We start from the raw sequence: 10,838 nt of genomic DNA, 5'->3' as shown, positions 1-10,838 counted from the left end.
ATTCTCAAACAGACACACACATGCCGCTGTTATTACACCGTGCATGTTGGTCACTTTCAACCTCCGCAGCAGTGAGTAACTCTTCTGAAAAAAATCAGCTGAGTAATTTTGTTATAATTGTGATTTATGTTCTGGTGGGTCACTGGCAGTGTTAAGGCAATTAACAACACTCAGGCCCCCCCCCCTTCGCACAATCAACAAGTCATTTACTTGGGATTTTTCAGAGTGAGAGTGTGCACACTTGTAAATGTGCTACGGGTCATCTGATACCAGAACAGCTTTACATGACTGTGCTAATGTCTCCCTTGGGGAGTGTGAGTTTTGTGGCACATGATGCCCCAGGGCAGTGGCCTGGTCTGGGACTTGGGGGGTAAATAACAACAGAAGGGGGGAGCTGTGGTTGAGGAAGAGCAGGAGCTGTGGATACACACTTGCCACACACACACACACACACACACACACACACACACACACACACACACACACACACACACACACACACACACATATACACACATACACATACACACACACATACACATACACACACACACAACTTTATTTTCTTGTCTGTTTGAGAATCTTAAGCTGGATGCCAAGGAATTTAAGTCAACCATTCAACCGGAATAGCAAAAGATCAATCCCACATGACATCCAAGTTTCTGCCCCGCAGTAGCTGACCCTGTGCTCTGAGCTAATTGTTGAGAGGATGAAACAAAAAATGTGAAATTTTCCTTTGGGAGACAAAATGTGAATTTGCCCTTCTCAATAGAATTCCAAAAAGCTATAGAAACAGAGAGTTAACGTACAACATTTCAGCAGAACAACACACATACATAATTTCATGACTATTATTTCTTTGTGTGAATGTAGCAGATAGTTTTTCCAAAAGACATGGAAACAACAGAGCATTTTATGGAGCATATGTGAAACCAATATAATTAGACCTTCAGTGGACCACAAAATACTGAAGAACACTGTGAGCTCGCAAACTCATCCTGCCAGTTCAAACGATTCACAAGTTTCAGATCACAGATGCTCTGTAACTGGCTAGTTTTAATTTCCGTTGTTGTGTCGTGGCGTTTTACTCTTTCTTGGTCAGACCACAGTGACGAAGAAGTGTTTGCGTTTTGACCACCTAATACGCTCCGCAGGGGAATTTTCATGATTCCTTTGACAATTTGGATGGCAAGAAACTTTAGGGGGCTTTAAAGGACTGTGTTCAGCTTCCAGGACGTACTGAGCAAAAGGAAGTGACATCACACTATACAGTACATACTCACTGATGATGACTCATACATACACACACACACACACACACACACACAGACATTAAAACTGACCCTGGGTTAACTTTACCACCTTGTATTTTTTATTAAAACCTGGTCTGGCGCTGGGAGAGAAATGTCCACTGGGACCTTCTTGAAGTGGCTTTATATGACCCCTGTTACCTTCTCACGCACTCATGTACACACATAAACACATTCAATTTCATATTTTCTTGCTCAGCTATTCATGATGAATAACCACTAAGTGGAGTTTCATTGGCTGCACATCTGGGAGCCTTTACAGCTAAAGATGGAGGGAACATGCACTGTATATGAGAACATACGCCCCTCTCGTCCCTTATTAGTGTGTCATTCCTCACATTTCACATGACAAATCGTTATGCGTCTGTCAAGGTGTCAGTTTTTCATTTGACTTTGCGGTTCAACTCCAAATACCCCAACAGGGTTTTGAAGGCAATGCTGAATATGAATTTCATATGTCTTTCCCTGTCTTCTACATTCCTCAGCCTTTGAGTAAAGCAGTCCAGTGCTGGCTGAGCAGCTCATACCAAGGTGCTCAACAGCCTCCTGGTTTGATTATTGTTTTCAGAATATTATAAAACACAAACTTGATTGGACTTTTAAACTGACTTCTTGATTTGAAAAGTTGGTCTTTTAAGGATTGGCTGTAAAGGTCCCATCTTGTTAAAAGTGAGATTTCCATGTATTTTTATTTATTTATTATGAAACAGGTCGAGCTGCTATATAAATACTGTGAAAGTATCAAAATACTCAATCATCAGTGAAATGCACACAGTTTGTATTCAGAAACTGTGCCTTTAAATGAGACTTTATGAGACTTCTGTATGGTTTTGATATCACAACTATACTATATATATAGGTAACCGTGTAACAGCTGTTCCCCGGGTGCAATGACAGTATAACGATGCCGACTGACGAGAGTATGAGAAAAATTATGTGTTTTTCAAATTTAAAGCATGTAAACATGCTCTAGTAGAAACCCAATATTTAAGTATGAAAATTAGCATAATTATGTCCCCTTTTAAAGTTACCATGTTGTTTAGTGTGCTGGACTCTAGGTTTGATGATGAATGTGTGAAACACATTGGGGTGAGCACGTCTGTGGCGTGTTTATTTAGGCTCAGTGCCGAGCTAGTCTCAAGTACCAACATGACACTGACGAAGAACACTCATGTGAATCTGCCAGTAATTCATTTGATTTCATGATGTTCTGTTACACTTCAGTAAACTTGATGTGCAGAGGCATTGGTGCTTCGACAAACCCCATTTACTTTCCATTTCTTGCTTGATTTCTAACTTTATTAAAGATATTGTTATAGAATCCTCTTCTTATATTTACATTTGTTGTTGTAGTTTTTCCTCAGACACAACACATTTTATACAAATTAGCTAATTTTACAAGCAATGTGATGTTTTCAGCCATGTCTTTCTCTCCACGTTTTCCATTTACAGGTAAATGTAATGTGCACATAAAGTTAAACTTTTACTACACCTCAGGCTTCACGGCACCAATCACACCTCCTGCACGGTTTAACTGGTGGGTGCTGGCAGTTATCCTAAGAACACATTGACTTAAGAACTATTACAAACAACTGCTTTTTATTAGGGGACATATTAAATCTGTGTGTTTTTGTGCAACCCACACAGATCAGTGATAATAGATATGTTCATAACAGAATACTGATGATAGGAGGCAAAATGACGTGCAATTTAAGTTTAATTGAAATATATGCAGTGAACAACTGTTTTAGACAACGGTTTACTCAGAGTACAAATAATCGACACTTTAAGATACAAGGATCTGTCCTCTGAATGATTAAAAAGTCAGAGGAGACAAGCTTCCCAATCTTCACATTACTGGGGAGGAAAATACTTGATGCTACCTGCAGATCCCTGCAGTGATATCAGTTAAACACAGTTCATGCAGTGATTATATCTGATTAGTTTCCACTCCAAATTGGCACACCAGAGCTAAATCAATGGCTTTATCTCACACAAGAGTGCTGCTCACTGTTTTTTTTAATTTTTTTTATCCCTCTTAAACTGCAGTTCAAAGCTCATCAGTTAACAACGCTAAATTCATTGTGAAGTGCCACTCAAAACCCTTTATCTCTCCCTGATGTTTCAATCAGCGGACCGCCACCCTCATCACATAAACTACTGTGCTCCGCCTCACATAATGCCCTCAGAGGGAAGTTAAAAGTTCATCCCCTTTAGCTCTAATGTTTTCCTAATGGTGGCTTGTTCAGTTAATAGTTAAATAACAGGCAGGATAATTGTCCTTGCCTTTTATTTGCCCTTGTGAGTAAAGCTTAACATATGTTCATACATCAAAGTTTTTAGATTTACCCTTTGACCCGCTTGTACAGTAAGATTACAGCAGCTGTTTGTTGGCTCTGGAACAGTTTGCTTTGCACTGAACATTAAGATGTAAGGAGTCACTTTACTAGACTGTCTAAGTGTGTGTGTGTGCACACAGTGGGTATAAGTGTGTATTTATGACGAAAAGGCTCGTAACATGTATGTAGGAAAGCATACATTAAAATAGTAACCATAACAACAATTCAACAATACAACTTTCTGGATGACTGTCTGGTTGTCTCAATGACTCAATTGTGAGAGTAAAAGTTCCTTCATTTAAATGTTTAGATTTAATATATAAATGCATAAAAGAGTACAAAAATAAAACATTTGCATAACATTAATTTTACATGTGACAAGGAGATTGAAATGAATGGGTGAATAGATCTCCCTGGCTTCAACGGTTAAATGCAGCTACACATTCAATGATCGAAAAGAACAGAATGGAAACAGCATGATTAACATAAAAAAGACAAAAGACAAAATTTAATAATCAGACTTAGTGAGTAATAGTCAATGTTGTTGTTAAAACATGAATACATCGGATATAAAGTGCATTGTTATCTGCATGACAGTTGTAGGTAGTCACATCCATGTACATCTATTTATGTCAGTTATACTTTCTCTACTGTGGCTCTGAGTATAACATAGTGTTTTAACTACTGGTGTAGTAACTGTAACTTAAATTGCAGTACACACTTCTTTGAAATGGACATTCATGCTAAGAGTTTATTTCAATCAGAATCCAACTAAAATGATAACATCTTCTTTATTATACCAATTTGGACACCTCACTGTGTTCTGAACATCTCTTTTTAACAACAGAGCTTTATGATTCCGGTAAATTTCGTCTTATTGCTCGCTCAATTAAAAAGTTTCGGGATCCAGATGTTCGGCTTTTCTCTGAGAATGAAAAAAAAAGAAGCAGGCCCATTTGGTAACACAGGGTCGCATAATCACAGCCACAAAACAGCTCAGGAAATGCTCACGCTCTTCTGGCATCCTCATTTCCATCACAAAAACATTGTAATAGCCATTTTTACTAGGATCTTTTATACATCTTATATTCAGTCTGGGGGTATCTGGCACCCATTGAAATTCCACGGTGCCAATTAACTTGAAACATGAAATACAACTTGGCAAACTCTCGGATCGTTTTTTGAAAAGAAACTTTACACTGTTGTTCAGTTCATTTAAAGCCAGAGACGATTAGGATAAGCAGATCCCACGTTTAGGATCAGATATAATAAATCCGTATTCATTTATTTTAGCAGATGAGAGGACTCTGCTATTTGCAAGAGAGATGTTAACTTGTGTTTGTTGTGGAGAAAATCCTCCGGCTGATCTACAGCTCTCCCCCCTACAACGCTTTGATCCTTGGATCCCTTTTTCTTAAATGACATAAAGGCAAGAGGAACAAGAAACTCTCCAAAAAATAGCTCTTTACTGTTTATGTCCATTAACAAAAAAGTATATACATTATAGTTAGGAAAACATACACTCACAGATATAATTGCACTTTGCATTAATAACATCTACAATCTCTATAAGTGGTTAAAGAGGTGATGGTGAAGACTGCGACAAAGCCGGTGGATTTGGTGTTCACAATAAAGAGTTGTAGGTTCATTCCATGCAAAAAGGCCGCAGTGTGGCAGCCGGGATAAGTGCTGTTCAACATGCCAGATGATCTCATATCACATGTTACATAGCTGTGATGGGTCAAACCCTCGGTGATGGCTCAGGAGGATCTCTGCAGGAGTTTTTAGTTGCCCTGTTTGGATTTCTTCATCCTGGAAGGGAAAAGCAAATTTGATGAGTTTTATGAGAACGAATTAGATGCAATTTAATACCACATGTCTATTATGTCTATTTGGACAAGCACTTGGCTTTAAAAATGTAACTAGTTAACACCATGTTGAAAACTAAGCATTGCCTGGATTACAAAGAGAAACTGCCAACATTCAGAATATATTCAGTCTCAACATTCTTGAACAAAACCAGCTGCTGCAAGTTTACAGGACTAAAATGTTTTTTGACCTGCAATCAAGAACTTAACATTCTTGATTGAAATACAGATACTTAAGTAATTTCACCATCACTGACTCCAAAGTTTTTATTCAGTTTCTTGTCGACGGGTCAAGTTTTTCTTTCCAAGAGGAGCATTTTGTAAATTTTTGACCTCATTGCTGGTGTCTGAAGAAAATCATCATATACCTAAAGATGTAATTTCACAAAACATTAATTTGCAGCAGTTACAGAGTGATATACACACACAATACCACAATTAACAGTGTAAACACTTGAACATGGGTGGGCAGTTTAATTATTGACATTGGAATAATAAACTGTAAATGCTGAGCTACACTTCAACTGATCAAAAAGATAATCATGGTCTTATTTACCTGACTAAAGAGAAGCATAATACGTTACTTACAACCGTGTGGCTTCAGACACATTATAAATAGGTTTATCCCTCCCATGTGTATGTGTAATTGGAAACACATTAGGACTGATCCTTTGTAAATGACCGCCGTCTACTCTTCGGATGGGCTGTTTTGTTATGCAGAGGACTGTTCGCACCTCGACAAGTCAAGGCCATCACAATCATCCTTGAGACAGACAGTCTGACTGCGGGGCTGTGGGTGCCTATAGAGTCAGAGGTTGGATCACCAACATCTCTATAGGGTCAGTGACTGTAGGAGTGGATTTTTTTTTTTTCATGACACACTTTTTGTGTCCCCAAACTACTGTTTTTTTAATCGGAACGCTACGGGGGGATGCTCAATTCTTAGAAATATACGACTGCACAGAATTCAGGGTGGCAACTTGATCCCTTCTATAAATGTTATGGTGCCAACATTCTTCAGAAAACTGTCTTCTTCCCCTGAGCAGGAAGAAGACAGTTGATACTGGCGGTGACTTGTAACCCTCTCAATCTCAGACCAACTTTAACATTAGTATATAACTCAAGTTGGTTCATTAATGTTACATTGAATTACTAAAACAGATTGGCAATTCTATCAAATTACACCCACATTGAGTAGAAAACACTGTTTAGCAAACATACAAAATGTATTCAAGCATGATATAAACTACATTTCATTAAACCTGTGTCTTGCATAAACAGTGGTGATCAGGGATGAACCCATAACAGCACTCTAGAAAGAGCAGATTAAACATGGTTTTAAAGTTTGTGTAGTGTCAGACATCCATCCCACAGTTTGTGTGTGAAAATCAGTCTCGACTCCCTCTTGGGCATGTAAGAGCGTGTCTCAAGTTCAGGTTCCAATTTAAATTGGGCAATTAAGAGCTGCCACTCTCATAATGGCTTATTGATAGATGTCCAAATGTGAATTTGTGCTTTTGCATGCCTTGGTTTAAACTTCTATAGAGCAGAAGTGATTTTACTGTGTGAGTTATCTGATAACGGTTGATAACTGACAGCTTATTACACATGTTACAGTAAACACAAAATCCATAACCAAAACCGCCGTGTTGTCGTAACTTACTTGTTGATGGCATTCTTCAGGTACTGCTGCAGCCACCTGACCTCTGGGTTCACACACACTTCTTTGTTCGTCTTCAGCTTGGCACTGATCAAAAAAAGGAAAATAGTTCAGTATTGGTTTGCCAGGAATGCCTGAGCTGAAGATGAAAGGGTGAATTATGCAAAGCCAGTCACATCAGGTGTCTTGACACGTTGTTATTAAACAGCCTGAATTCACACTGCCTTGTCGGTTTGACACACGCAGAGAGCTTTTTCACAGTGACCAATTCCTTTTTTACCCTATGTATATATGTGATACTGCTATAGCTAAAGCAAATGTGCATCCAGGCTGCTCTCAAACATCATGTCCCTTAAGTTTTACCCTTGATTAAACAACCTAAATAATGTGCCATAAATATCTGAGTACATGAAGGTATCAATCCATCAACATGTGGCTGCAGGCTTCTTTCTAAATCCAGCATAACCCTGGTTATTTACAGTATGGGTCAAGACTGGATCATGTGTCTATGTGGGAGATCATGCATCATTTGGCGCACACGTCCTGTGAAAAAAAGGATGTTCCCCCTTTTCCTGTATTTCTAAGACCCTTCCAATTATATTTTCCCCACTTTTAACTGTTCCTGAAGTTTTCCTGTCTATTGCAACCAACGCCATTGTGCTTGTGTCGCTCCGCATTTTAATCTGTAAATTCACACCACCACCGTAACAATGGATGAGACGAGAGCCAATGGTTGTACAAAGAAGAACTGCTGCGTGACAGGAAAATAAGAAGCCAACGCAATTACAAAAGCCACATTTATTGCTTTCCTGTTAAAAACACAACTGCATCCAAATTCCACCTCCTTTTCACGTTCACTCATACTCAAATGGGGCACTTCCTGTGGATGTGTCAGTGGGGCTGTGGTAAATGCTTTCTGTGTGCATGTGTGTGTGTGTGTGTGTGTGTGTGCGCGTGCGCGTGCGTGTGAAAGCAAGTGGCAGAGGGGCGTGTGAGTACACATGCATGCACAACTCTTTTCTCTGGCCTGTCACCTCTCTGAGATTGATGGTGAGAAATGTCCAACAAGGAGGAAACCTGTCTGACTTTTTAAGGCCAGGGTGGAGAACATGCAATTCTCTGTGCTTGTGTTGGTGCCAGGCAGCGTTAAAACAACAACAACACTCACATCACTTGGAAGGGGCAGTTGGGCGTGTGGATGAACCTGAGCTCTCGGATGTAGCCCCGTGGGAGGCTGCTGACTGTTGAACGGCAGTAGCATCTCTCCACCAGACTGATGGGCTTTGCTGAGGAAGAGAAGAGATTAGTATCAGTTCCACATTTACAACTGTATGTGTCAAAGCATCAAAACCTAGATGATGGTAATGAACAACTGTGCAATAGGATACTGGTATATACATTTTGTTGTATATAAATATGATTTAACATTATACGTCAAATGAAAATTAGACAGAAAAGAAATTATCAACAAGTTGAAGCACACTTTGTCCACACATGCAAACACGCACTGAAATGTATATCCAACCATTATCCATTTATCTTTTGCAAGGTAGCGGGGGCAACTTAAATCAGATCTATATATTTAAGCTTGAAAGATTTTTCCTTGACCCACAGAACAACCACAGAAGTGGGAACATTTATCAGGACTACTAGACCTACAAACACTAAGCTCTTTCAGTCATACACATGTGTGCACTGTGTGGTCCTTAAACGTCATGATGGATGTGCATACTTTCCATTACAACCTTTTGGGAGATTTCCACGGTTGATAAATGTGGAAAAATAAACGCCAACCATGCAAACCGTTTTGAAAACAAATGCGTGGCATTTTTTTAATACCAGTGCATTCAGAATAAAATAAGGACAATGACAAAATAGAATCAATTTCTTGACAGTTACTATTTTTAAGGGGAAACTGATGACACAAACAAATGGTGAGGAGCCCCGCTATGGATTAAACTCTATGCTAATCATTTTTCACATACGAGCTCACTGTATATTTCCATGATAAAAGGCGCAACACCTTCAAGTTAGGTGACTGATGTCGCCATGTAAACTAGTTGCGGCTTTGTCTTATAGCTGCCTCATTTGCGCGTAATTGAATGAAAACAAAGAGCAGAACAAATACACATGTTGATCGGTGATCCGACTGGGAATTCACTGCCAGAGCCACATGTGCAGCCTGTTGGTGCTTTTACGCACGGCGGAAAATGTTTTTTCCCCCACCCCAGAGCAAAACTCATGCATTCATTCAACTAACATTTGTGGTATAAAAATAATATTTGTATTACAATTAAGGTTAAAGGTTGCATTGTAATGCAGGGAACATTAGCATTTTAATCAAATTGACGAATTGAATACTTTGGATTTATCACAAATGGATACTTTACCACTTCGTGATGAATATGATAAACATAAACATAACATAATTATTACAAAAACATAGTATAGTTATTTCTATTTTATTAAAGAATACGAAAATGCAACAACTATGGAATGTGATTGCGCTTATTCAAACATTTCTATCCAATTGTGCACTTTTAGCACTATTGGACAATTGTATTTCCTAAAAAGAATAGACACTCCACGATCCTTTCTGGCAAATGATGGTTAAAACAAACTCCAACAACGTTCAGATTGTATTCACTTATTAAGCATTGACACACAGAAAAGTCTAAATAAACCTGAACCGACATAGCAAACCATAAAGTATGTTCATACCTTGTGATGGAGGCGCATAAAACACCACCGCGAGCGCAGCCACGAGTGCCAAGAGTTTCATATCCATTCTGCGATAATGCCAGGGAGCTGTGGTCCTGCTCAGAGTTAAGTCCAGAGGAGCTGTGACAGACGGGACTGTGCCGAAGCCTTAAATTACGCACTAGTGTGAAGCCAACCAGGAATACTGATCAGACTTCCGGTCGTGGAGGGCAAAATAAAAGCGGTAAGGGACACGTGCATGGTTTTAACCATAGACTGTAAAATGTTTTTTTAACGAATATTGATCAGGTGATATGATGTGTGACTTTAAACCAGACGAAAAAAATGCTATGTATTATTTTAACAGTAGGCTAGTTATTTTCGCGATACGTCAGTGATTGAGGACTCTGTTTTCACAGTGTTTGATTTGAGTCAATGCTTTTATTTTGTAAAATTGTTTCCCGTTTCATTGGGATGATCTGAGATGGAATTGACAGACTAATTGCGCAGAGCGCTCAATAGAGAAGCATCAACCATCACTACCCCCCAGTCCATCCAACACACGCGCGAGCACACACACACACACACACACACACACACACACACACACACACACACACACACACACACACACACACACACACACACACACACACACACACACACACACACACACACACACACACACACACACACACACACACACAGTTATTTATGTTTTAGTTGATTTATTTGCTTCTTTTGTAGTTAATTTGAGTTGTTGGGCTTAATAAGAAACACAACATTTACCCTGCAGGAGAACACATTTGCTTCTGCTCAACAGGGTCCTTAAGGCCGAGGGAGGCTACGAAAAGAAACAGGAGACATTTTTGCGCATGTGTTTGTTTTTAGTCATGGTTTGTCTTTTCAGAGACTTCATTGGCCCAAATTAATTAAAAGCTAAAAATGTAGAGGACTCATG

General features: G+C 39.2%; 1 protein-coding gene across 1 annotated transcript; it reads right to left on the bottom strand.

Moving 5' to 3' along the window:
- Positions 1 to 3,019: 3,019 nt before the first annotated feature.
- On the bottom strand, positions 3,020 to 10,002 carry cxcl12a (chemokine (C-X-C motif) ligand 12a (stromal cell-derived factor 1)). The gene is made up of 4 exons (XM_083922448.1): positions 9,899 to 10,002; positions 8,346 to 8,463; positions 7,181 to 7,264; positions 3,020 to 5,461 (listed from the first exon to the last, which is right to left on the bottom strand). Exons 1-4 carry the CDS (start codon positions 9,963 to 9,965, stop codon positions 5,434 to 5,436), a joined length of 297 nt encoding a protein of 98 aa, XP_083778574.1. The 5' UTR covers positions 9,966 to 10,002; the 3' UTR covers positions 3,020 to 5,433.
- Between the last annotated feature and the right edge of the window lie 836 nt (positions 10,003 to 10,838).

Source organism: Echiichthys vipera (assembly GCF_963691815.1).
Source record: "Echiichthys vipera genome assembly, chromosome: 11".
NCBI classification, from domain to species: domain Eukaryota; kingdom Metazoa; phylum Chordata; class Actinopteri; order Perciformes; family Trachinidae; genus Echiichthys; species Echiichthys vipera.
The sequence above is the reverse complement of the archived record's forward strand: the minus strand, read 5'-3'. Positions and strand labels throughout refer to the sequence as shown.